This window comes from Corvus cornix, chromosome 2, assembly GCF_000738735.6.
Source record: "Corvus cornix cornix isolate S_Up_H32 chromosome 2, ASM73873v5, whole genome shotgun sequence".
NCBI classification, from domain to species: domain Eukaryota; kingdom Metazoa; phylum Chordata; class Aves; order Passeriformes; family Corvidae; genus Corvus; species Corvus cornix.
In genome coordinates this window covers 16,011,827-16,038,405 of record NC_046333.1, presented here as the reverse complement: position 1 = coordinate 16,038,405, position 26,579 = coordinate 16,011,827, and the positions used below count along the sequence as shown (strand labels likewise).

The window sequence follows — 26,579 nt, the reverse complement described above, 5'->3', positions numbered from 1 at the left end:
TTTTTTTTTTTTTGTGTGTGTGTGTGTGTTATTTGGGAAGGGATTTACAACACGTTCTGTGCTGACTCATCAGATGAAGTGGTTTGCCCTTCTGTTGCAAACCATTAGAGGTTAACACTGAAAACCATGTTAGGCAGCAGGTAAGGGGGAGGCTGAAATAAAGAAAAGAGGAGAAAGGAGAAGGGGAAGAGAAAAAATAAATAAAGAGTATGGGAGATGTTACAAAAAAAGAAAATGACAAAATGGAAAATGAAGATTCACCAGGAAAAAGAAGAGTAAGTAATATGAAGGGAGAAAACATACCACTATGTCAATTTTCTTTATTTTTAATACAAAAATATCCTTTTCCCACCCAGGAAAGTTGCTGTTGTGCAGGCAGGCACGTTCAGTCTTTCACTCTGGATCTAAAGAGTTTAATTGGGAGCTCTTAAAGACTAAAATAAGGCTTTAAAAATAAAAAGCTGAAGTCAAATGCAGCCAGGGTAAGCACTACTACACTCCAGCACGATTGTTTTTCATTAAAAAAGCAGGGTGAAAGGGAGGATTTCAAAGCCGTATTTCAACCCTAGGCTGACACGACAGCAGTAAAATCTGATTTTGTTATGCTAGTTGGCTGTGGGTTTGGGAGCAGACCCTATATATGCAGTGTAATGTTATGATATGAATGCATGCACACAGGATATTTTCAGAAGCCTCTTGCAGAATATAGAGGAACATGCCACCCATTCCTGTGGCCCCACTTGCAGGAGCCAGCTCCTCTCCTGCTCCTGGGAGCCAAGCAGGCTCAGACATGGCATATGCTGTACAACGAAAATTTAAATTATAAGGTGCTGTATTTTCAGGCAAGTGGAGGAACTTCTTAGTGAATGTCAGAACTGATTTCCATGGCATGTTTAGCCAGAAGCATGGAGTAAAGAATGGGTAAGTCTATCTGAGAGACAAAATCCAGTTTCTTTCCCTTGCCTGTAAGATAAAGAACTAACAAATATGGTCTCTTTAAACATCCACTTTCTTCCATCCACTGCATGGGGTACTGAAATGTGCACAAAACTTCCCACAGAATCATAGAATACCCTGAGCTGCATCCACAAGGATCATCAAAGTTCAACTCCTGGCCCTGAACAGGCAGCCCCAAGAACTGCACCATGAGCCTGAGAGCATTGTCCAAATGCTTCTGGAACTTCAGCAGGCTTGGTGCTGTGACCGCTTCCCTGGGGAGCCTGTTCCAGTGCTCAGCCACCCTCTGGGTGAAGAACCTTTTCCTAATATCCAACCTTAACCACCCTGACACCTGTGCAAATACTAAACCCCAGATACCTAAGTAGTGTCCCAAACTTACCGTGCTCTGTGAGATCATAAGCACACAAATTCAAGCAGCTTGTAAGAAAAGTGCATCATCAGGGCTCCAGCAATCAAACAGCCATAAAAATGACTGTAAGCTGCAAAAGACCCTCATGGTAACCCAGACAACTGTTGCACAACAGATCCTGCAAATCCAGGGATTACATGTGAAATTTAAAACATTGTTTATATCTCCAGGGAGATACAGATATTTTCAAATATATACCTACCTGTATCTGCTTCTAAATTATGTTTGTATAAAAATGGGAATGGCTAAGCAATCTGCCTTCACACTAAGTATACTATGAGATACAGCAGTACAATCACACATGGTATTTTCTGTGGTCACCACTTCCTGAAGGGACATGATGAAGCTGTGCCAGGGCTGAACCTGGAGCAGTTGGTGACACCTTTCCCTGCACAACCTCGGTGCCATGACACAGCAGCTCTGACGCTGTTGCCGGAAGAGGACACAAGAAGAGAAAAGACAGTCAGGTGGACGTAGCACATTAAGTAAATCACGTTAGTGACTGACAGTCTCTCTGCTTGTGCTACAGGTTTGTGTGGGGCTCAATAAGTCATTCTAACTGACCTTTTCACAGTACAGTGCCACAGTACATTCTTCGGTCTCTAGACTCTGACTTGAGAGCCTGAGCTTTCAACTTCAGCAGTGCTGAGCACTCACAGGTGCAAAGGAGGTTAAATGAGGTTTTTATGCTGCTTTACATGCATAAAAAGCCATGAAATCATGAGCATCCACAAGGTCTTACGTATCTAAAATTAATTTAAATTGTAATTGTTTGGTGCCTTACTTATCCATTTGTGAAATCCTACAGATGTCTTATGGAAACACCTTCATTAAAGTTTGAAATGGGCCAGATAGAATGTATCAAGTTGCACTGAACAGCACATCATGAAATCAATCATCCTGTCCTCAGAGGGGGTCAGATGTGTTCATGCTATGGCTTTGGTGGTACAGAACCAGCACTGAGCACCCAATGAGGATATAAGATGGGTTTTGAGGCATCTTTCCAACCAGGCCAGGTTACATGTGTCAGAAAAGTATCTCTTTCCTCATCTAGCTTGAAATGTGATGGGAACCCCTTTATTCAGCATCCTGAGGAATTATCACAACATACATAGAAAGCTGTCATCACACACCTCCCTGACCATATGCAGAATAACCACAGAAAGAAGTTGCTGATTGAGCTGCATGAAAAAGAGCTGCCTGTGGATTATTCTCATCTCCAGCTGCACAAAAGTGATTTTAGTGTTTGATAACATTATTTTTGAGTCAACTCTTCAGTTCTGTTTCCTCTGCTTTACCTTGTAAACCTATTGCAGTCTTCATGCTCCTGCTCACCACAACTTGCACTGTTATTATTTCCATTATGGGATTTCTTCCGAAACCTAAATATTCCCTGGCAGCTTTTAAACAGGCCCTCAGAGATTCTAGTAAATTGGGAGGTATCTCAAGAAGGGTTGTGTTTTCAGTTTTCCTATTCACCGAGTGAGTGAGAGGCAGTGCACCAAAAGGCAGAAGGCTCTTGGAGCAGAACTGCATGCCCAGAGTTATTCAGGAAGATGTACCTATTTGCCAAGAGCTTTTGAAGAAGCAGAAACACCTCCTTCTACTCCAAACATCATGTTGTGTTCAAAATGGTTTGAGTCCCAGTGCAGTGCAATTCCAGTAACTCTGCAGAAGAATCATACTTAGAAGAGCTGAAAGCCTATGCGGGATATCATGGAGAATGATGCAGTGTAATGAATCAGCCAGACTGTGCTTGAATTCTCAAGGAGCAGCTAAACCTGAACACTGCAGATGCTCACTAACTGAAAGTTGTAAGCGCCCTTCACAGCAGAGTCTTTGCCTAAGACAGATGAGGCTCCTGCACTCTGAAGGAGCACATGTGGGAGGTCTGAAACAGTAGTAGGCCAGCACTTAACATTGCAAAGGCCTTGGATGTGAACAGCTTTGTGGAAGAAGGAGGAATTGCTTCTCTGGCAAAAGGTATGAAACAGTCTGTGATAACAGGAATGAGAGCAAGGATGACTGAACAAATATTTGCACTGAATGCCTTGTCAGGATAGGGGAATTGCTACTGATATGATCTTTACTTTCAATGTTACTGTTTCTGACAGTCTTACAGACTTTGCAGATGTTTATTGGCCACTAAATCATTCTTCAAGAATGTTGGCTCTGTTCCCAAACCTGAAGAGCCTGAATGTGAAGGGGTTTGTTTTTCAACACACACTGCTGCTTTTGGAGACAGTGATTTTCAAGAAACCAGCAGGGAAGCATCGTCAACTGATAACAAGACAGGGACTGGATTCAGATTTCCCTGCACTCCGGGCCTCAGCTGCTAAGGCAGGCTGAGTAAATGAGCACCACGTAGCAGGGCACTGAGTATCCACGTGGCAGAGAGCACTGCCTGAGCCGTGACAGCAACGCTGCGCCACAAGAATGGACCTGCATTGCAACAAACATTGCTGCTGAGAGACAGGGCTTACCAGCTCATCCCGACCTTGACGTACTGCCTGCTCTTCTTGGTATAGCACAGTTGCATGAATTTTAGAGCCTTTATAAAGCTCGCTCCATGGTGCTGCAGAGATTAGTTCTGTTCTGCTTGGCTCCTCTAACTGCAGGACACGCTGCATAACAACGAGGCTCATTCAAACCCTTTGCCATTCATCTCAGGAAGAGCAGCTCGCAAAGACGCAATTGCTGAGCTGTGGAGGACCCTAAGCCACTTTATTTCAAGGCAAACAGATTTGCTTTCAAACAGAGTTTTTGAACTACAGGCAGTATGCTCAGGCTAGTTTCTCTTGAGTGAAGATGCTGATTCTCTGAGATCACTGCCAACAGTTCTCACCTGAAAAAGCTACACTAGCCACTGGAAGCTGTACCTAAATAGAGACTGGACTAAAATAGTAGTAATAATAATTGTGACAGTAATAATACATATCTTTTAAATAATGAGTGATAAAAAGTAATCCATTCCCTTTGTATGAATAAAATTATGAATTATTGGCACACAGCGTATTATTACCAAAGGAAAGATGTACTATCCATAGGTATTAAATATATTTCTCCCAAAAAGGCACCAACACATTGACAAGTGGATGTGATCTAAAAGCAGTTAAAGCCAATTCCCTCCTCTAAAACCTAATTGAATTGCTGGCTATCAGCTTCCAAGATGAAAGACAGTGGTATCCAAAATAGCCCCTAGTAACATTTTCCCCTCAAATAGGGCAAATATTGTTTAAAAATGTCAGGTTGCTGCAGAGATAATGTGCTTCAAAAATATGTAAGACAGGTGCAGAAAGCAATAATGTCATCTTTACTATGTATTTGTTTTACATTAGCTCATACATGTTTTCCTGGAAGCCAGGAGATTTCTGCTGGGGAATTCTCTCCTGCAACTGTTTGCTGCATCAGACATAAAACACATACATATTTATGGCAAAGCCACATGGTATCTATGGTTAAATCAACTGACATACTTCAAAAAATATGACTTTTGATTAATTTGGAAGCTCTATAGGTCAAAACCAGCTCAGAAGCTTTATTAGCATGTATAAATCACTGGTCTTCCCTCATGTTACCATTAAAAAAAAAACCAAACAACCCTTCACCCAACAAGGTTTGCAATGGGAAACTGAGCTATAGATATATGTGAATAAAAATTTGGAAAATACCTGCATTCTTACAAAGCAATTCCTTACACAGATGCAGTTGGAAATCACTGTGAACTTCTTGTTCAAGGAGCAATTTAATTAATTTTATCTCAGAGTAATTCACACTTATGGAATTTTTATATGGGTCTTCCCTGACCTACTTAGATGTTTTCCTAAGCATCTGCAACAATCATATATTTGTACAGATACCCTCGCATTCTCACCTGCTTTTTAAGAATTAAGATCCTGAATTTCCACTTCTATAGAGAAAATCAGTAAGACAGGAAGCCACGGTTCCAGACATAAAGAACATCCACATTTTTCAGAAAATAACTATGGTGAAAGAAAGAGAGATCCTTTGATCCCTCCAACACAGTTCAACTCTAAGCTTTGAGCTTTTGGATGGAGGATAAGGGGAAGACTCTTAGCAGCCAAGCAAGCCAGGCAGCTACAACACAAACTCTCTAAGCTCTGTGAACTGTTTCATGTTTTCTAATTAACTTGCTGCTATTATTAGTAGTATTTCTGTTTCCACTTCTATAACAACAAAGGCTTTTTCTTTCATTTCACAAGAATTTTTTATTTTTGCCCGTGAGCCAAAGCTTTACCATAGAACGATTGCGTATACATCACAGTCTGTGAAGTTTATGGGGATCTGCAGAGGGCCTGCAAAGCAGACACAGCAAATCCCATGTGTGGACAGCTGCCTGCATTCCTGCCCACCATCCTTCTCCAGCAATGAGCAAACAGACATTGCACCACCAGCTGTATTTGAAAGTACAGGTTTCATCAGGATGCACAAACACCACCCTAGCTGGGTGGCACCGTCATGTTACTTCAGACAAACTTGTAAGGTGTTGGCAAAACCAGCCCCGCTGAGCACCACTGGGAGGGGCTCATCCAGCTCTCAGGCAGGGCTTGGCTAGTGTTGGCAGACACCATCACCCCCAACTGCAACTCCAGGTTCAGCAAATCTTTTTAAAATACTCTCTGGACAGCACTTCCTAGGCAACTACTGACTCAGGTAGGAGCATCCTGAGAGCTGCTCAAAGCACCCTGAAGGCTGCTGACCACCCAAAGCCCCATCTGCAGAGACACTCTCCCTTCCTCTCACACCTCAAACACAGCTGGCTGCCTCAAGCTGTTTTAACATGAGCCTTGCACCCTTCAAACACCCAGAGGCCCAATTTGGGGCTTAGATGACACCTGCCCCATTCCTTTATTTTTGTTTTTATAAGACTCATTAGCCTTTGTGCTGAAGCAGAAATTCCAGAATACAAACCAGGACACTGACAATGTGAGTATCTGTACCCTCAGATTCCAAGGAGGAACTGCCTACAAGAAACAACAAAGTGTCTAAAAGCCCTGGCATCAAGGACTTTTCCATTTGATTTTGGTTAATGTTAGGAAGCCACATTACTCAGATAGGCCTGGGTGAAACACCCTCTGCTTCATTTGTGAAATCTGCATTTCAGTAGAGAGAACAAAGTATAGGAACATATAGGAATGTTCAGCCATATCCAGTGATTGCAATTCTCAATCAAAATTGCTTCTCAATCGTGTTGTCTTCTTTTCTATCATATCTGTCTTTTTCCACTTCCTCCCCATTTCCAACTGGATCCTCATTTTTCTTTCTCTGCTATGACAGGGGATGAGAAAAGCAAGAAGAGACTTTGCTGCAGTTCTTTCAAGAAACATTCAAGACTACCCATTGGGAAGGCACTTGGCTTGCAAAGCCAAAGTCACACTGTAGCAACCCATCAAATATGAGGTGCTGTGTGTGTTCAACTGCTGGCATTAAACTCTTGTTCTGTAAGATTTGGGTAGAAATTGGTAATTGCTGCCCCCCAAAGAGGCAGACTGGGAAGTATGACTTGTGAATACGAAGCACAAAGACTTTGGGGAAGTTTCCCCTGGCCACAATTGTGTGCACATATCCTACCCCTGAGTTTAGTAAGCTGGTTTCTATACAGCACTTAAAATGGAAAAAAAAAAGATCCCTTTGAAAGAAGTGCCTTGAAACACTGATATTGGCAAGGGATGACACTCACTTGCTGTAATTACTGAAAGACAAAATTTTTGATCAGGACTCCTTACTCAATTCTCTCCAAAGCCTCTCTGAGCTCCAAGTGCCGTGACCTTTAAAATCAAGGGAGCAAAATGTTCTCTGTTCTAATGACTGGTACTGTAAAAGCAGAAAATCCACATGCTAAAACTGAGATTTAAATTGTACTGTTTGGCAATAAAATCAGACTTGTTTCTTTTTGGGTATCAGAGTAAAACATGGTCTGTATAAAATGTTTAGAAGGATACTAAACTTTAGAAAAATTGGCTAAAGTTATAAACAGGGGTCCTACATTTTCAAGGATGGTGAAAACAGTATCTATGTAATGGCACAAAATCTATTGCTTAAATTCTACATTTACTTGCACAGAACACAAAAAAAAAAAAAAAGGAAAATTTTCTCTGATTATATAATGAAGTTTCAGATGAGTTTACAGCTCTATCTCTAACTTTTGTTCTTTTTCTCAAAGACACATGCAAAAAACACTTCTGTACAAAACATCCCTACCTTCTAAGCAGCAGAAAGGATGCCCTACTTCGGACAAATACACACTTTTCATTTATTTGGACAAAAATATTAAAATTAAACAGAACAAATTTTCAATCAACACTTGTTAATTTGAAACACTAAAACTTCTCCCATATTGAAAGCAGATTGCTCTGAAAAAACATTCATTTTCAAGGTCATAATGGTGCTGGCAGAACTCAAAAAATTGTAGTCCAACTTGCTTGTGTTCAGCTGTGTTTACTTAGTCTCAATTTAACAAAAGTCTGCCTCTGATTATACATAGCAGTCATCTGCCCACAGATAAATAGATATTACACAAACGTTTGGAGGGAATGACATTTGGCTACCATTATTTTTGGAATAATTTAGCCTGCATCCTGAACTTAAAACACCAAAATGATTCATAATGGTTTCTGGACCCAAGTATTTCCACTTAATAAATAAATTTACCTCTATGACCTTTGTGGACTTTATATTGTACATGTTAGTGATTAAAAAAAAAAAGGACAATTTATTGTTAAATAGTCTGTATGCTTGGGAAGGGTGGATTTACCCAGAACTCAGACCCAAGTCAGTGGCAAACCTGGTGCAACTCACTGCAGCAGCTCAGAGCCAGCACATGCAGTGCAAAGGGCTCAGGGTGCTGCTGGAGACGGGGCTCTAACTCAGCTCTACAAGACATCCCACCCCATGACCACCTGCAAGCACAGGGGCATTGCTCAGCTCTCTGCAGAGCACGCACCTGCAGTGGAAGCCCACACTAGCAGAAACTATAACAGCACTGCCTGAGATAGAAACGTGTTTTCTATTTCAAATGTACCTACCTCAAATGTAAACTTAATAGTTCTCTGCCTATTATTTTTAGGAGGGAAAGTTAATACCTATTGGATGCCAAACTGAAATTTTGCTTTATCCAAGGGAAACAGTTGTTTTGTGACATTTATGGAATAGCTTATATTTTAAAGGAGACATGCAGTATTTCTCTGATGTGGATAGAAATTTCATCCAGTTAAAGATACTACTTAGTCTAGGGTATTTTGTGTTATAAATTATCCATGAATAAGGCAAAAAACTTATGAATAAATTATAGTCCCTACTCCCGTTCCTTCCCTCATGCCTCTTCCTAATTCTCTCCCGTTTAAGCAACCTGCTGTCAGTTCCCCAACATCAACTACCCCAAATGATGTTTCCACATCACACACTGGAAGTATTGAGGACAATTCAAAGTCCATGAGGGATATTGTTACTGTTGCACATTTAAAGTGGAAAATGTTTCCAGAGTGTGGGGATAGATGGAAGAATAAAGCCTAGACCCGACAGAGTCAGATAGATTAGTTTCTGTAAAGTTAGCATGCTTTCAAATTGTCTCTTCAATTAGAACACCAAAATTAAGAAAGCCCCTGATGCAATAGGAACCATATGTGTTTGATGTACTCAGCTTCTCTAACATAACATCTAAATATTCAGTTTAAAGAAAATTAGGAGACTTGTTTACAAAGAACTAGTTTATGTATTTACAAGACTAAGCCGAATATTTTTAGATGGAACGATTGCATACAAGTCATTTCCCCTCATTTTCCCTTGTTTCATGAAGGAATATTACTGTGAAGAAGGAATGTGTTTTTAATGTGGACAGCTGGAGGTATAGAAAACAGATTTCTGTCACATGAAACAAATGCAGCAAATTTCTTCTTTACAGGGTGTTTCCTTACAGAGGTTAAATATTAGAGGTCATCACACTATGATGCAAAGCCCCACTCATTCAGAAATGTGCTAATGACTGTGACCCAAAGAAGAGTTAATTCAGATGGAATCCAGGAAAATAAGGCAGCACAGAAACCTCATCAGCAGTCCAATCACATGACAAAATGCGAGGCATCTCCAAAGCCACTGCCTGCCAAAAAAAGAAAGGCTGCTGCAAGAAAAATACTTTCACAGCTTGATATCTGGGTCTTGTGACTGCTATCCAAACAAGGAGTAAAAGTGGTACTATATAATGTGGCAGGGCAAACAGAACCACCCACTCACCATCACCAATTATGTTTTTAATTCAGATAAATTCTGTTTCTTTAAAAAATGATGAGGGAAAAAGAAACAAAACCTTTTGTTGAACTTGAAAATTATATGTGTAATTATCAGATCTGGCATGACATATTTTAGATTCATATATACCATGAACTGTATAGGAACACATGTTTTGACATACAGGATCAAACTATCAGTCCATCCCAGGTGATGTCCTTTCTACACTACTGACAGCTACTCATCTCGGAGGAGCACAAAGACACTGCCCCCAGCCAACTATGCGTTAGGTTAAGAAGATTTCTCTCTGTAACTTACAGATGATGACTTGAAAAATTTTCAAAGAGAATATCTGACTTGAAAAATTTACAGAAAGGAGCAGACCTAAAAGAAGTTAAAACTTTCAGGAACACTGGGCCAAGGAAGCCTCCACACTTGGCCAGTTGTCTCACAGTAGCCTGAAAACTACTTAGAGTTTTCAAAACAGGTCTTGGTGGAATCTGCCAAAGTCTGGATTGGGTATGATTAAGCCAAAGTATGAGAAGCATTCTATACTTTTGTGTCCAGCTTAGTCAGGGATTGTGGATGCACTAAGAGACTGGGTAATTAATAACCACATACCTCACACAAACAGACACCTCCATCACTACCACCACTGCCACCAGCACTAGAGTATTTCCCAGTGCCAGACTAAGCTGTCTTTTTGCCCTAAATTGTGGAGCAACGGTTAGGATTAATTTGCTTGTACTCTAAGCAAGGTCATACTCTTTTCTGGAAGTGTACTTTCTCTTAGCCTGTGTAACATGGAAAAAAATGCCAAGACACAGTAATTAGACTCAAAGGTTCCTTCCAAGAAGGGTGGCAGTATCTTGAATGCTTATCTACCCTCATTTCTCAAACACTTTGAAAAGGTAAATATGAAACTTCTAATTTTGGACTGTGAAAAATGCTAGTATTTCCTATACTTCTCTAATTTATTCTAGAACCCTTCCCTGTTACGCTCCAGATTCCTACCATTATTTCCGTACCTGCTTCCTCAGTATTTTATCTTCTTGCCTTCATCCCTTTGATCCCTTTTCTTTCCTTTTCCTTTTTGTTCTTGTCCTGCATTCCCCTTTCCGCATCTCTCCCAGCACTATCTTCTCATTACAATCTACCAAAAGTTTCTGCTCTTTTATTTTCCTACCTGTATTTATTTCCTGGCTGTGAGTTTTTATTTTTCCCTTCAATCCCCCTCCTTTCTTAGATCTTTTCCCTTCTTGAGCTAAAATGATACTCCAGCTATGACCTACCTGAAAAGAGAGTTACATCTTTTAAGTCCATTGTCAGTACTAAAGGGATGGAAAATATCTCAAAAAGAGCTAAATGACTATTCCAGTCACTGTCCTGGACAAACAAGTGTAACTCCCATCAACAGCTGGAGGAGTTCAGCACCTGAGTCAAGTTATTTCCCATTTGCCACCAGTGACTGCTTGGGGTGGGAGTCCTGCTATAGCAATCTGTCCTCACACTAGGGCAGGGAGACAGACAGAATTTCATGCAGTGGCTGCAGGGTGTTGGTGATGAGAAAAACAACTCTGATAACAGAAGTCCTTTCTTCACTCTTAACTGAGAACAGCACCTAACTGAAGTGAAAACTTTGTTGAAACTTAAAAAGTAAGGAAGAGGCCTGTATAAATACGGAGACGGCTATGCACCACTTCACCCCAGTATTCTGCTGAATCTCTAACAAAATACCAACACATCACAAGGAAAGTTCCTTGCATGGCATAAACTGTGTAATCAATATCACTAGTAATGAAAGTCTTTCTCCTGGCTTCAAATGAAGTGGTGTAACATCCTGTGTAAGGACAGAATTACCACACAAGCAATTAGATCGAGAGGATAAAAAGACTAAGAAGCATTATTCCCTGAACTTCTTCAGATCTGCCCCTCAAAACAGTAAATGCTTGCTTCTCAAGACAAAACAAGCTAACAGAAACATGCACTAGAAATCATCTTTATGGCCAACACTACAGAGAAGATACTGGGGAACACTTTTGTTTTTCATGGTGAATGAATTGCCCCTGTAACACTCCCTAGTCGAAAGCCTAGTTTCCCCTCCAGCTGGTGTTGCCTGCACAAGCTGGAGCTGTCTGTGCAGGGCTCAATCCAACTTGCACACCAGATCTTACAAAATATTCTCTGTTTTCTTTGTCTCACTCTTTTTATATTGCTTCTGGTGGTTTTCTCTGTGTGTTTTTGTTGCTGCTTGCTTCCCACCCTTACCACTCTCCAACTGCTTGCTGGGCAGGCACAGCAATTCCATGTAAGGAACGCAGGAAAGAGAAGCATTCCTTGATTTTTCTGTGCACAGTAACTTGCACGACATTTGATCATAGACAGAGATTAAGTCATTCATGAACAGGGCCCAAAGGGAGGAACAACTCCAGAAAAACAACCCTCCTCACTGTTAGTGAAGCATCCAGGACTCCACAATCATTACTGCCACACTTACAGTTCATAGCCGATCTGGCAAAGCAAGGAATCCAACTGCAGGCTCTGTGGTTTAAATAAAATGTATCTACAGCAGCCTGGACCAATGTTTAAAAAAGTTCCATGTTGTTTTAGTCCAAGGACAAGCTTTTAAAACTAAAAGAAAACTTTGGCTTTAATTACAGATTAAAAGTGAAAGTTGTTTAAAAAGAATGCATATTCTAAGAACAGTAATAGAAGTTATTTAATATTGAAAACTCATTTTTCTCTCTTCCAGAGTGTGACAAGTCTCCTTGTAAATATTTAAAACACAAGTTTGAAAGCTATTAATTTGTGGACAATATTTAGGGTGCTTCTGCCTTGCTGTTGTGAATCTTTGGCATAGCTCAACTTTTTCCTACATTTAGATTTTCAATCTAAAATAAGTGTCAGATTTTGATACATGTTTCAATGGCCAAAAAATAACCACAACTGTAACTTTTACCTCCTTTTCCCCTAAATTTTGTCACCACATATGTGTGATGCAGCAAATGTCACCACCCTATATATAAATGCAAAGGGTTTATTCCAGAGCAGCTACAAGCAATGTGATCCCAAAGTGGTTAGGTGCTACACTGGAGAAGCTGCTGCTCTTGGGATGATTTTCAGCAACAATTGCCCATCTGAAAATCATTAGTGCATAGCAGTGGATTTTCCACATGTTCATATGCTGGACAAGCAGGTTGCCCTTGAAGTATGGTTCCCCGGGGGAAGAAGGAAAGCCCAGAGAAAAGTATTGTATTGTCAGATCACGGTTTCACTAGAGCCAGACAAAAATATGGTCAAGCATTCACTTGGCTGCTCTGCTGGCAAAACGATAGGGTACCGAAATGGAGACAGCTAATGAGGAAGGCAAAGAATGAATCTCAGGAAGAAGACCTTAAAGGAGTACAGATTTTTTTTTCATTTAAAAACTCAGAAATAGGGGTAAGTATGCAAATGTAATGACATTCAGATTACTGACCTTTATTTTTATAAGGTCAAAAATGTTTAGAAAGGGTAGTATTTTCCCAACAAAACATCTCATCTTTTAATTCAGCTGTTTGAAGCATCAATAAGAAAGTATTGAAAGAGCCTAAGCAAAAAAGTGTATGATTCTAACTAGGCAGTATTTGTTATTTAATGCCCCATTAATCGATAATTTGGCCTGAAGGAAGAAAAAAAAGCTGGCAAAAGGGAATGGAATTCTTTAGCTCCTTGTTTTACTTAAGAAAAATTCCCAACGGGCTTCACTTAAACAAAGAACTTTAGTTTTCCACTGGAAAGACAAAAAGAAAATCTTGGTCTAGCATGTCCTGCCACATGCTTTAACTACACAGTAAAAGAGTATGTACTTGGATCCCAGGCACATTTCAAAAGTGCAGTATTTATTAGCTGCTCTGTTGCCAAGTTCCACTATTATCATTTTATTATAACTAAGGTATATTTTTACTAACTAAATTATATTTAGGTTTTTAGTTTAAGTATTTTAAGGTCTTGGAGTGTCACGTACAGATGACATACAATATATCAAAGGCCTTTGTTGATTTTCTCTCTCCTCTCCTCTCCTCTCCTCTCCTCTCCTCTCCTCTCCTCTCCTCACAGTTACCCTGTATTTGTGAACTCAGGGCGTCTGATTTACCTAAACCCATATTCCAGCTGCAAAGATATGCAGGGGCCAAGAGAGCAAAATCCTTGGATGAAGCAGAGCTCGCCAAGGATGAAGGTGAGCCCTGTTACCGGATAACCCACCGCACGCATGTCCCTCACACCCTGAGGGGCAGGACAATTCCCTCTCTCCCTACTACTCCCTTCAGACACCTTGCTCCAACACTCCTCTCCCACCCTTTGGCCAGCTCACCTAGACCTGGCTTTATGCCAAGACCTCCTGTTCCCAGCTGGGCCTGGAGGCGTTACGTGGTGGGACATGGGCTCCCCATGGCCAAGGGTGGGCAGGAGCCAGCAGCTCATGGGGAGTTTACTTCAGAAGACCCATCTCCCACACCACCTGTAAAAGGATTTTTGTCCTGTGGGGAATGTGGAGCCTCTGTCTGGAGGGTGTCCAGACAGGATGGAAAGATGACATGGCCATGAGGCAGGAGAGGGTTTTGGTCACATCAGGCTGGGTACTGCCACTGCTCTGGACAGGGAACGGGTGTTTCTGAGCAGCCATAAAGCCCATGGAGAGATGACAGAGCTCCTCAAACCTCAGCAAATGCAGCAGTACCGCAGCACTGAACACAGCCTTTATTCTTCCTATTTTGTGCAAGGAATGAAGGATGAGGAGTACCCAAATATGACCAGTTACATTCTCCGAGGGTCACAGTCTTTGATGTGTGAGCAAAGATCCCACTGAAAGCAGCAGGAGTTCACAAAATGAAGTTTGGAAAGCCTTGCAAATACATGAACATTGTGTGTCAAATCATGTAGCATGATTTGGGGCCAAAACACTTAAAACCCAGACCACATCTTGGCAGATTGGATTTTTGCACTTCCAAGCACTTCCAAAGGGTTGGTTTTAAAACATATCTGAGTGTCTGTCCATCACTTATCAGGTGAAGGTAAAGGCACTTTGACTTGGGTATCAGATATAATTATTGGCCCCTTCTGAAATAAGAGGGAAAGAGAATCAGGGGTGTGAATCTTTGAGTTGAATGAGGTATAGAGGAATGAGAAATATTAATGACCTTTTCCCTATGTAGATTCACAGCAAAGGCAATAAACACAAATTAATGCTCATGTGCCCTTGTAGCAAGGAGGAATTATCACTCAGTCTCATTAGACAAGGAGTGAAAACAGCAGTAGAAAGGCTGTGACACAATATTAAAAGGAAAACAGGCTTATAAAGACATACGCTATTTTTATTCACTTAAAATGTTTAAACAAGCATTTCTTCATTTTGGCTTAGACAGCAAAAATAAGCCTTTGCATAAAACAAAGGATTACTGGGATCAATACCTGCAGGTCAGCCTTGTCTTCTCTGCTGACTTCTGTGAAAAGGATTTTCAGCTTTGCAGGGGCAATCTGGAGTAAGCAAGTCAGTGAGGTATGGGATTTGAAAGTAAGATATGTCACTGTTTGTAGACAACAGAGCTGGGAGCCTCTTTTCCTCTGCCTTTGCAAAGGTCACTGCCATGGTGAGCTACTGCACAGCTCTGAGCTGAAGGAGTAAGCACAGCAAAACAGCAAGAGAACACAATTGTATTCCACAGATATCATCATCGTAATAGAGCACTAAGGAAATATATGTGTGTCTCTGTGTATATACAGTTGAAAGACTGCATGTCTTACAAACACCACTACAATCTCAGGTGCTGGCCCTTCAAAAAGTGTCACTAAACATCCAGCACTACTGAGATTCAACAAGCAGGAAGCCCAGAACTATTGTAATTATGATATTGCAGACAGAGAAAGGCTCCAGGCTTCACCCAGCACCCCTGCTCCCGCAGCTGACGTAAGTTTCACAGGCTGCACTGGGCTCTCTCTGACAGTGCTGGCACAAACAGTGCTGCAGACACTCAGAGCTCTCTCTGACAAAGGAACAAAGACTGTTGTCTTCTGGAGGAAGCTCTTATTTGAAGATGATCCTGGGGAAATGAATTAGTGACACAGAAATCAACAAGTACACCAGCTAGACAGCATAAGAGGGAGAAAAGCAGGACAATGAATTTTAGTGTGTCTGTGTAATGGACAATCCACCACAGTACAAAGCTGCCATAAATAGTCAGGAGCAGACCATTTAATTTGCACACCAGTTCCAGAACCGGCTCCCTGAGCAGCTGCCAGTTCAGACCCCTTATGGTGCAGCCCGCAATGGGAATAGCCAGACCCTGCTCCTTGGGGTAGGAAGAGCAATTAGACAAACAGGGACCTGGGATGAAAGTCTCCCTGAAATCAATGGCTGAGACAAATTCTCCAGCACACCAAGACCTCATTAAAACTGCCCGCAGTGTCTAGCCCACAAAGTACATCTAGTGCAAGGAGAGCGATCCTGCTGGTGTTTTGCAACACATTACAAAATACCTTGGCTAGCAGAAAGAATTTGAGGCAATTTGCTCCTGAAGAGCCAGGTCGTGAGGAGCCTTCATTTTTCCAGCAAACTGGATTTAAGTTGACAAATAGTAACTGAGACAGAAAAAAACCCCTGACAAAGTTAGGGGAGATGGAGAAACCGACAACATTTAACTTGATCTTCAAGGGTGTAAATCTGTCAATACCCACAAATGACCACAAGGCCACATGCCAGTTTTCACTCTGAGATATCGTAACTACGACATTTGGCTGGTACCTCACATTGGAAAGAAAGTTTTTACATTTAGAAATGTAAAACATTGTAACATTTAAGGAATTTTGGCTACAGCCCACTAGCCAGCCTTCCCCCAGCCTCAGCTAAGGGATTATTTTGAATATTGCTTTGCTTTTCACGCATCTGTTGCCTAAATCAATGTGGAGGCATGAGGGAGGGACTGAAAATTGGCTCTTGAAATAGCGGTATATTTTAGTGTCATAACTGAGAGTCTTGGCAATCCCTTTTAACTTGAAATGTCAGTGCCATACCAAACGATCTGGTCATCATAACCTCAATTTCTGGCCATCAGTGAAAGAACAGAGATAGAGTCTCTGACATCAGGTTTCAAGGCCACTGTGAAAAATTAAGGAAAACAAATTTCATGGCTCACTGGAATTTTGCTTTACCTACTTTTGTGTGTTTCTTTTCAGCTGTTCCAGCTTCAGCTGTTTATCTGATCTCTTTCTGTTTGAATTCTTTTTACGCTTTTCCAGATTTTCTACAATGTAGTTTACTTCTCCAACTTTCTTCCCTGCTTTAAACTCCTGCTCCTTTTTTTTTTTTTTTTTTTTTTTTTTGTAGCTCACATAAAACTCACTCATACAAGCCTTTTGCATGTTTTGACTGTTAGGACATATTTCTCCTTTAGCAGATCTAAATTGGTGATTTGATGCCAATTTAATGCCATAAAGCATAAAAGACCTCAACAGGTCTTCAGTAATCACTGGTTACTTCCACATCTGCCTCTTTATCTCATACCCAAATTTTTAAGTCTGTAGTGAAGTGGATTTAATATTACTGAATCCAACTCTGCTTTTCTGGATAATTAGAAATTGAATTTTACAGATGAACATTAGACAAGGTTTTCCAGAACAGGTGTTTCTCCTTCAAGATGACAAAACTCTCATTCACAAAGAGTATCTGGAAGTTCCTGACATTTCCTGAATTGCAGGTGCAAACTCATCCACAGCCCAGCATTAGTCCATGCAGATATCCCTTCAGCTCACTTCTCAAATTGTGTCAAAACCCTCCCAAAAGCTTCTCTGTGAATACACATGGAAGATCAGAAGTCTGGTCTCACTAAAACTGCTTTCATCATTATGTTTCTGGTATTCACATTACAGACAAATGACCTAAAAAAATTTCAGTTAAACACACAAAGGAGTTTTGGGGTTTTTTTTCAAATTACAGAACTACTTTCAAAACCCACAAACCTGCAAAGGGAAATAGGATTTGCTGCATCAGATAAGATTACTAGTCTATCTGGTCAGCCACATTCAGTGTGTAGCTTTTTAGAAAAGAAAATTAAAATGGAAGGAAGAAATGGTGAATAAAACTAATTTTGCAGTTCAATACTGTATCAGTTTTTACAGTAGTTTAAGAAGAATAAAAAAAAAAAATCTCACCCAAAAGAAAGCAATCCGGTCTTCTTATTTCCCTAACTTTTTCTATTACAATCAAGAGATAAATTCTACCATTTGCACCAGCATGAATACAATTTCTTAACCTACTTGAGAATCATCAAACACTGCTTTGGTGCAAGACCCTGAAGACTTTCAAATGTTCATATCAAAATTTGCCATGGTAAGGAAAATGCATGTGCTTGTGCATATAAGCAAACACAGAAAGACCCAAACACTTTTCTTTGTTTACAGCTGTATGACTGAATACAAACAAGCTGCTTTTCACTAGTTTCACCACAGGCATAAAATATTTCAAACTCCAGGACTACTGAGAAGCTCACAGTTTTTTTCACCAGTCATCATGCTCCAAATTTACAAGCCTAACTCAGATGGTTATTACTGGGATGTACCTGCTTAAATCCCTTCCACAGATGGGAGAGTGAACACTGTTCATGCCAAGTTTCAGTCTGGATTGAATTTTTACAGCTGGGTCATAAATTTGCAGATTAAAAGGGTTCTAATGGAAACACAGGTACAACCTTAACTACAGCAACATGAACAGCAGCAATGTAACACTGCACGAGGGACAGTCTGTGCTACAAGCAGAATCCATCAGGAGTTACCCAAAGTCGCATTATTTCTCCCCAGCAGTGGCGGAAGGAGGCTGGGACATGCGGAAAACCCATGCCAGGTGTGAAGTTTCAATTCAGATGTTTTTCCAGAAAGAAGTGAAACTTTTATGGGCTTGCCATTCCTTTAAGTTTACTGCCCCAGCCAGAATGTGAAAAGTCCAGCTCTTTTTTTCCTCCTGCTACTACCCTGTCTCGCCTGTGCCTGCCTTGTCAGCACCCTGTCCTCTCCTGGTCACATTTCTTGCACTGCACACAGATTAATATGTTAGTAAGAATCACCAAAGGCAGTGGTTATTAGTGATGAAGATTATAGATTTTGTATGTAAAAGTGATCCACTGGGCAATAAAGAAGAAGTTTGTCCCTGTAATTTCTTTTTCTTCATGCAGGTACCATGGGCAGATGTCTTGGTGCAGGAGCAGAGTCAGCTGCAGTCGCACAAGAGCTCTGAGGAGCAGAACAGGCACATTTCAGCGTTGGAGCCAGCACAAGTCTTGCTCGCAACTCAGTAATCTGCCTCCAGCCATGGCTTTGTCTGCTCAAAAGTGCTTCCCCATCACTGATATATAAATTTAGGTGTGGACTTCAAAGCCACATCTAATGAGGTGACAGCCCACATCCCTGTCTTTGCAAACACTCTTGTGTTTTGTTCCTCTTTTTTGCTCTTCCATGTATAAAATCATCCCATATTTTTCAAGTTCATTGGCCCCTATCTCCTCTTTGGCACTAACAGCTGATACTCGCATTTTGCCACTGGGTTTCCTGGGTAGGGGACAGAGCAGATACACGCTCCTTTGTGCCTTCAGAAGCATGCTGGGGTACAGCTGCAGTGCCAAGGCCCCTCTGCATGCACACCAAGGCAGCGTGAGGCAGCCAGGCTACAGAGACATTCCACAGGATGCAAACCACTGCTCCTGCCTGGTGCTGCCCCACTCTGTCCCTGGCTCTTACACCAGCGCTGCAGCACCCAGGGCTTTCTGCTGCTCTGCTTGAGCTGGTACATTGCTGGTTACCTCATCTCACTATGTCCTCTGAGCCCCACTCTGCCCTCCTCTCTGAGCAGTGTTTCTTTTTGCAACACATGCAGTGCTTCTTTTTGCAGCAATGGCTGCAGCTGGCTGACGTTCAGGCGGAGGGACCCCTGAATCAGGGCAGAAGCCATGGCAAGGCAGCACGTGAGCCAGGTTTCTCCTGCAAGAGATGTGCACACAAATTTGGCTACTGGGGAAAATCCTGCTCAGGCAATGGAAGGGGAGAAGGAGTCCTCCATTTTACTTAATGAGTTTTCCCAAGCTGTAGTTTCACACTCTTTAAATATACTTAAATTAACTGCTAATTTTCTAACTAATTTCCCTATTATATTCATTACTAACCATGCAGTCTACAGCTAAAACTGGAAAACATTCTGATTTATGACTATGTGCTTTTCCATGCACATAATTTCCTGAAACATTCACATTTTGGCTGGCCCCAGGTTTTAAGACCAAGCATAATTCTGAAGACATTCAGAACAATGGGAAAATGGGGATAAATATTTTTTTCTCCTTGAAAACACCTTCACTAAATGAGTGAGGCCTAAGGCTTGTCAGGGAACAGCCCTTGCTGAGGCCTGGAGCATTGACTAACTCTAAAGAGGAATATTAAAATATATAGTTGTTAGAGATTGGTGACAGCACCACACATTTTTCCTGCTGTGTCTCAGAGAGGTCTTGGGCAAGCACAGGGGTCTGATGCTTTTTTGGCCACTGCTGTGAATATTTACATCGGGAAAATTTTAATGGTCTTGGAGAAACAAAGGCAGGCTTGCTGCATTGGCATGGGCAGTGACAACATGTGGCCATGGAAACATGGCTGGTGCCCTGATTTTTTTGGTGTCTCTGATTTTTCAGTCAGATGTTGTAATCTTTTCCATTTCAAATCATTCATGCAAGAACACCTCATTCTCTACAATGATAAAGCTATCAGGAGTCCTGACACGTGCTGCTCTGAAGCAAGCTGATTTGAAGAAAATCCTCTGCAGCCAAACAACTGGCTCAAGATAGTTTTTACTGAAGCATATGGAAAATTTGCCATGACATCGACAGAAGCAAAACCAGAAGACATGCCCACAGTCTCTGCTCTGCGGGTTCTCCACAGCAATGATACCTGAATTATAGAACAGGCACAAATATGCTGCTATTTGAAGCACATCTTACCTGCATAGAGGCCAGTCTCTGGGATCTTCAGTATTTTGGGTTTAAAGGGGAAAAAAAGCCTTAAACATTCATAACCTTTTGCATCTGAAAACAAATAGATAAAACAAGGATGCATAGTTTGTGCATCCAGCACCTGTGAGAAAACAAATACTCTCTTTTCCCATAACACTAACCACTAAAAGAAGGGAGTGGAGAGAAGTGGCACAGGAAAGTTGACACTGCTGGGAGTGCTGCTTCCCCCCTCAGCAGGGCTCGCTCCAGGCAAAGCTCTTCCTAGCCGGCTGGCAGTCCCTGGGTGCCCAGGCTTTTGGGACAGTGCTCTACCCTCAGCTGTTGTTGTTCCCAGCCTACCCAGTGCTCTCTTTCTCCATTCCCCAACGTGAAAGAGGTTGGAACTTCTACCTTCCCACAAAAAAGATTCAGTTCAGATGAAGCACTGTTTTTCAGGGTCATGTGGAAATAATCCTGACCAATTCCCCTTGCAACTCAGATACTGAGAAACCAAGAAACTAAAGAGAATTAAAAAAATAGCTTATTTGATTTTTGGTGTTTGAACTGAAAGAAATGCAGAAAGTGAACCAAACTAGCAGGGAATGGGTAGGATCTTTAAAGTTCTCAGGTCTGGGCTATCACATCTGGTATATTAAACCTGACACTTCCTGTGTTGTAAAGACATTTCCTTTTATTCTTTCTTTAGAAAAAACAACAGAACAGTAAATTAAACATAATCTTCTCCTCAATTCTCAATTCCATGCTATTTTAGTGTTGACAAATCAGGTCATGTAATAATAAAATTCCTGCAGAAATACGATCTTAACTGTGTAACCTTCAAATTGCAGTTATGCTGCTGTGTGCATTTAACACTGTACTTGACATTCACCTTTTACATTTCACTTCTGGATGATATTAGGATCTGCAAAAAAGACCTCCTTCAGCTCTCCCAGGTTACCATTTATTTCAAAGTATCCCCAAGGTCTCCAGCACCGTTTAGATCAAACTTACAAAAGTCACTGCTGTGAGCAGTATTTGCGGGTCCCTTGAGTTGTTTCTGAAAACAAGTTCCATTGTGTTTGTATTACGCTCTCAAATTTTACGGCTTATTTTTAAATTACATGTTAATTTCTAAAAATGTTCAGTTGTAAGGAAAAGTTGGCAAGGACCACACAAAATCACAGCACTGTTCTGCAGCTCGTGTGTCTCTCAATAGTACTTATGTGCATGGCTACACCCTTACATTTAAGTGCTCTGTAGAAATGTGGGCCTGATCCTGCAGTATGCCAAAGGTCTCATCAGAGGTGCTCAGCATGCTGGAATAAACGACCCAGGATCATGCCTTATGAATCACCAACTTTGCAGGCTCCAAAGGAAAGAAAGAAAGGAAGGTGAAAGAAAAAGTCAGTAGTAATGAAAACATCAGAAACAGAGCGCACTCCTGAGTATAAATGTCTAAAAATAGAGATCAAACATCTTCAAAAATCAGCCAGTCATTCAAGCATTTGTTTAAAACCACCCTCTCTTCCAGGCCTGCAAGTCTTTCGTTTCCTCACTGTTTTTATTTGTCCTGGCTTTTCTACTGTGCTAAATAACATATAAAGTGAAATTAATGAAAAATCTGCCTAGAGAAAAAGGACTCCCTGTCCTGCCATTTCATCTCTTTTTCTCTTGTTTTAATTTTTGCTTTCCTTCACTAGAGAACAGTATGCCAGAAAGCTGCTAATTTTTCATTTCCTTGTGCTACAATGATGCAGGACATTTTGTTTCTGCAGGTGACTGATGATAGGGTACTCAGGGAGCACTGCAGCGCGATTACAGAAAAGCCAGCGTTTCAGTGTTCTGTAAACCAAAGACTGACATTGCCTCTTTAGATTTATATTCAGCCTCACTACAAACATTATTAGATCTTTTCCTTGTAGATTTCTGGAGTGCCCGTTGCAGTCAAGACTGTTGTTTCTGCATGCATTTGTACAACAAATAAAGGTAGACAAGTCTGGTTTCAGTTATTCCTGTCACACAGAGAACCCGCTGTGAGTGACAGCATGGCAAGCAGTTAGTGAAAACTACTTCTCCGACACAGCTTTTTAACTAAACAAAAACACTGAACCAAGCCTTTCACTCATCAGTTTAAGATGCACATTTGACCAACTATATCTATTTACATTATACCTGCACCAGGATTAATCTGAACTGAAATTTTCTGCTTTAAGTGAATACACCTGTGTATATGTTATATACATAAGAGTATCAGCTTACGACAGAAAGACTTGCAGAAACCTGTGACACACCCGAGGGCAGCTGCACTCTTCCCTGGCTGCTCTGCTCTCCCTGCACTGTCTGCCCGCGCCGCCTCCCGCAGCAGCTCCCTGGCTGCCCAGGCCCGGGGGAATGGCAGCGAGGGCACCGCACCTGCGAGGGCTCCGACTCGGGGGTTTGCTGCCCCTCTCCAGCACTGAAACTCTTTCCCATGAGCTCACCATAATTGTGTGGAGGTAGAAAACGAGGCTGCTCTGCCGACAGTCAGTTATATAGCCTGTCCTTGATCTTTATGTGGGATTTCCCAGTTGCACAAAGCTGGAGTAGCATATGGTCCCGTGTTTATAAGCATGTTAATGACTGAAATGGGAAATTCTACAACCCGTTTTCCTTATAAACTTTAAACTGCAATTTCTTGTTTTTGTTATTGGACACTGCCCTCGTATGCTGTTAATTTGACGCAGGCTGTTGAGACACACATGGCCACACTGACCCCGGGTGCTGTGTGAACAAAGTAGCTCCAGACACACTGATGTACCTGAAATCAGGGTCCAGCCCATAATCAGAACCAGACAGGGTGAGTAAGCTTTCTACTTATGATCTGCCACGGAAAGTTACCCTTCCAGGGAAGCACAATAAAGAATTAGTTTAAACTCCAGTGACTGCTTGTCCTTAGAGGCACAACGACCTTGCCAAAAGTTTCTCAAAAATAAAACATCAATCAGTTTTCACTCTGTGCTTTTTGAAATACTGCTTAAAATGTCTTCATAAATGAAAACATCTAGTAGGGACTTGACAATCCTGCAACATCTCCTTTGTGTTAAAAATCAGCCGTTTTGCTCTACAAAAAATTGCCATGGCAAACTCCTTCTAAGAGGAGACATCTCACTTAAAAATACACTTGCCACTTTCAGGAGGGTAAGAGTGGTAAAGTCAGCCATACCCCATTATTTGCTTAATCAAAATGTATTACAGCTATTTTTGAAAACACAGATACAGGTCTGGTTCACAACTGCACTGAGAACTGCCAACCCAGGTATTCAAATTACAAATAAAAAACATTTTAAGAAGTAAATCATCCTTATTTATCTCTCCCTAACATTCATGTCAATAATTTCATCTATTTGAAGGTAAGTTTCATAAATGGACAATAACTTGAAAATATCTGCTTAGTTCATGAAAAGCTTAATTCCTGCACGTTATAAGATCATCAGAAAATCATTAATGGGAACTGTAATCTTGTAACTGAAAAAAAGCCCATTTTTACCTATATTTCCTGAATGTACGCACATATATAGCAATGATATAACAAAAAATATCACGTATACACATGATCTTTTTTTCTTTCTATATACTACATCTCTAATATCGAAGTGCAAAAAGAATAAAACTATAACCTAAGAGCTGCTGGTCTGTTCTCAACATTTGTGAAAATGTTAAGGAAGATATTTAGGAACTGACTTAAATACAGTCTCAAGAGGAGTTCCAGGAATGTCACGAACTTAAGGACAAATATACTAGGTTTTTAGTCATTCCAGCACAGCTGGTGAATTTACACAGTTACAATGGGCCTCTCTCAGCCTTCACATTAATGACCATATTTTTCAGTGCAGCTTGAAACTTGTCAAGAAGAACTTAATCCAGTAGCAAATTTATTATAAATTTTAAAAAGTCATTTTGTCCATTTCTAGGTTATGGTATAAAGTACAGAAAAACAGAAGTTTACATATCTGAGCTGCTGCATCTGTTCTTGAGTAACTTCTCACTTAAAAATAAAAATTGGCAGACAATATGCTTGTAATGAAGACCAAATGCATTTGGTATGTTGAGAAAAACGAAATTAAATGAACGGAGAAAGTTAATTTTGAAATTTATGAATTGTGCATGCACTATTCTTCCTCCCCACGAGACCCCATTTCTCTACAGGGCCCCCACTATCTCCTTGGTCATTTCCAACAACCTGTGCACACAAATATCCTCCTAATCCCCACCACAGAACTCAGCCTTGTGGCCTCTCCACATGGACAAAAAAACCCCACAGGAAACGTGCCAGAAAAGAGAGAGCAAAGGCTGAAAACTTGAGAGGTTGCAAAGGCACCCAAACCTGCCTGCCAGGGAAGCCAAGGGGAGCCAAGTACAAAATCTAAATCTGTGTTAACTTTATGGCAAAATCCTCCAGTACTTTTCAGCAATATCCATCCCTAAGTGATGCTCACCTCAGGGGGGTCCCTGGCAGAATAACCTGACAAGAAAGGCCCAGAACAACACACGGGTTGCTGCACTGGGTGGAAACCCTGAGACACTGGTGGAGACCTTCAGAGACTGGGGTGCAAAACTTCATTTTTTTCAATTTTTTTTTTTTTGCCTTACGTCCCAAAGAAATACAGAAGAAGCTTCACAAGAGGAGCCTTCCAGCATTCCCTGGCCCACAGGGACTTGAGCAAGTCCTGATCTTGCCCTGATTTACAGCAATTTACTGGCATAAACCAGGCAGTCCCATGTGCCTTGCTCTGACTGGTAACACAGTGGATGATATTACATCATGTTTTTATGTTTTTATTGATAATATTAAAATAATAAACTATGTGTAACCCTTCAAAAACCAGTAAGACAAGGTATTTAATGGCCAAGTCTGTGTCCCCTTAGCTCAGTGCACTGTATCTGGAGAGTGATGCAGAAATTAGTCTACAGCAATGCCTATATTCCTAAGAGATGCATGAGCACCAAAGGGTCACATACTGGACAAGGCACTCTGAGGACAGAAAAGGTGCAGTACAACAGGGCAAGGTGTTCACATGCACTCCATTGAAGAGCATATAACTCATGTAAGTGCCACAAACAGCCACCTTGAAATTTCAAAGCCCTCCTCTTCCTCCCAGCTGGGGCCATGAAGAACTTCAGTCCTTCTCTTCTAGTCCCCACATATTTTAATAGAATGCTGAAGAGTTTTCTCCTTCCTTAGGCTCGTCTTAGTGCTGGCAAAAGGTGCCCTGTAAATGTCATTTCAAAAACTATCCCCATTGCTCCATTTGAAAAGCAAACCAGCTTCATTAGTGGTCAGTAACAGCACTCAACTGTTATACTGCAGGTAGAACTTCTCCAGAGAATGAAAGGGCGGACAGGATTTATCCACTCTGATATGAGAGGATGTATAGGAATCATCTACTCTCATGCAAGAAGACAGACAGGAATTATCCACTGTCATATAAGAGAATGGACAGAAGTTACCCAGTCTCATAAAAGGCACAATCAGGTGACACTTATTCCAGGAGACACTGTCTACTGAAGTTCTCTGTAATAGAAATCAAGCAGAAAAATATCCCTTACCTGTCCGATAGACAAAATTGCCTTCTGTCTCTGATGATGATGGAGACACCAGTTCTTCCTCAAATTCATTGGAACTAAATGAACCGGAATGATTCCTTTGCCTTGTTTTTTCCATCATAGCTGCATTAGTAGCCATGACATGTCTCAGTGAGTCATTTAGGTAACGATTCAGTAAGCTGCTTTTGTATTTGGGGGGTGACACATAATCCTCATTGGCACTTGTTTCTGGTCTCACTCCTGTTTTTATTACTGAACTTTCAGTTTTAATCACAGTGTGATGAACTGGTTTGTTATATCCCCCTTCATTCATAAGGTTTCTTGGAGGATTTTCTCCATCTGAAAACAAAAGAACAAAGATACAGCAATACACTGAGTACCTA

The 26,579-nt window shown here is 41.1% G+C and overlaps 1 protein-coding gene across 1 annotated transcript in view; it reads right to left on the bottom strand.

Annotated features, from left to right (window-relative positions):
• Positions 1 to 26,579, bottom strand: part of MKX (mohawk homeobox) — a 49,636-nt gene that overhangs the window by 10,268 nt on the left and 12,789 nt on the right. The window contains 1 exon segment of the mRNA XM_039549448.1: positions 26,200 to 26,535. Coding sequence (XP_039405382.1) covers positions 26,200 to 26,535 — 336 coding nt within the window.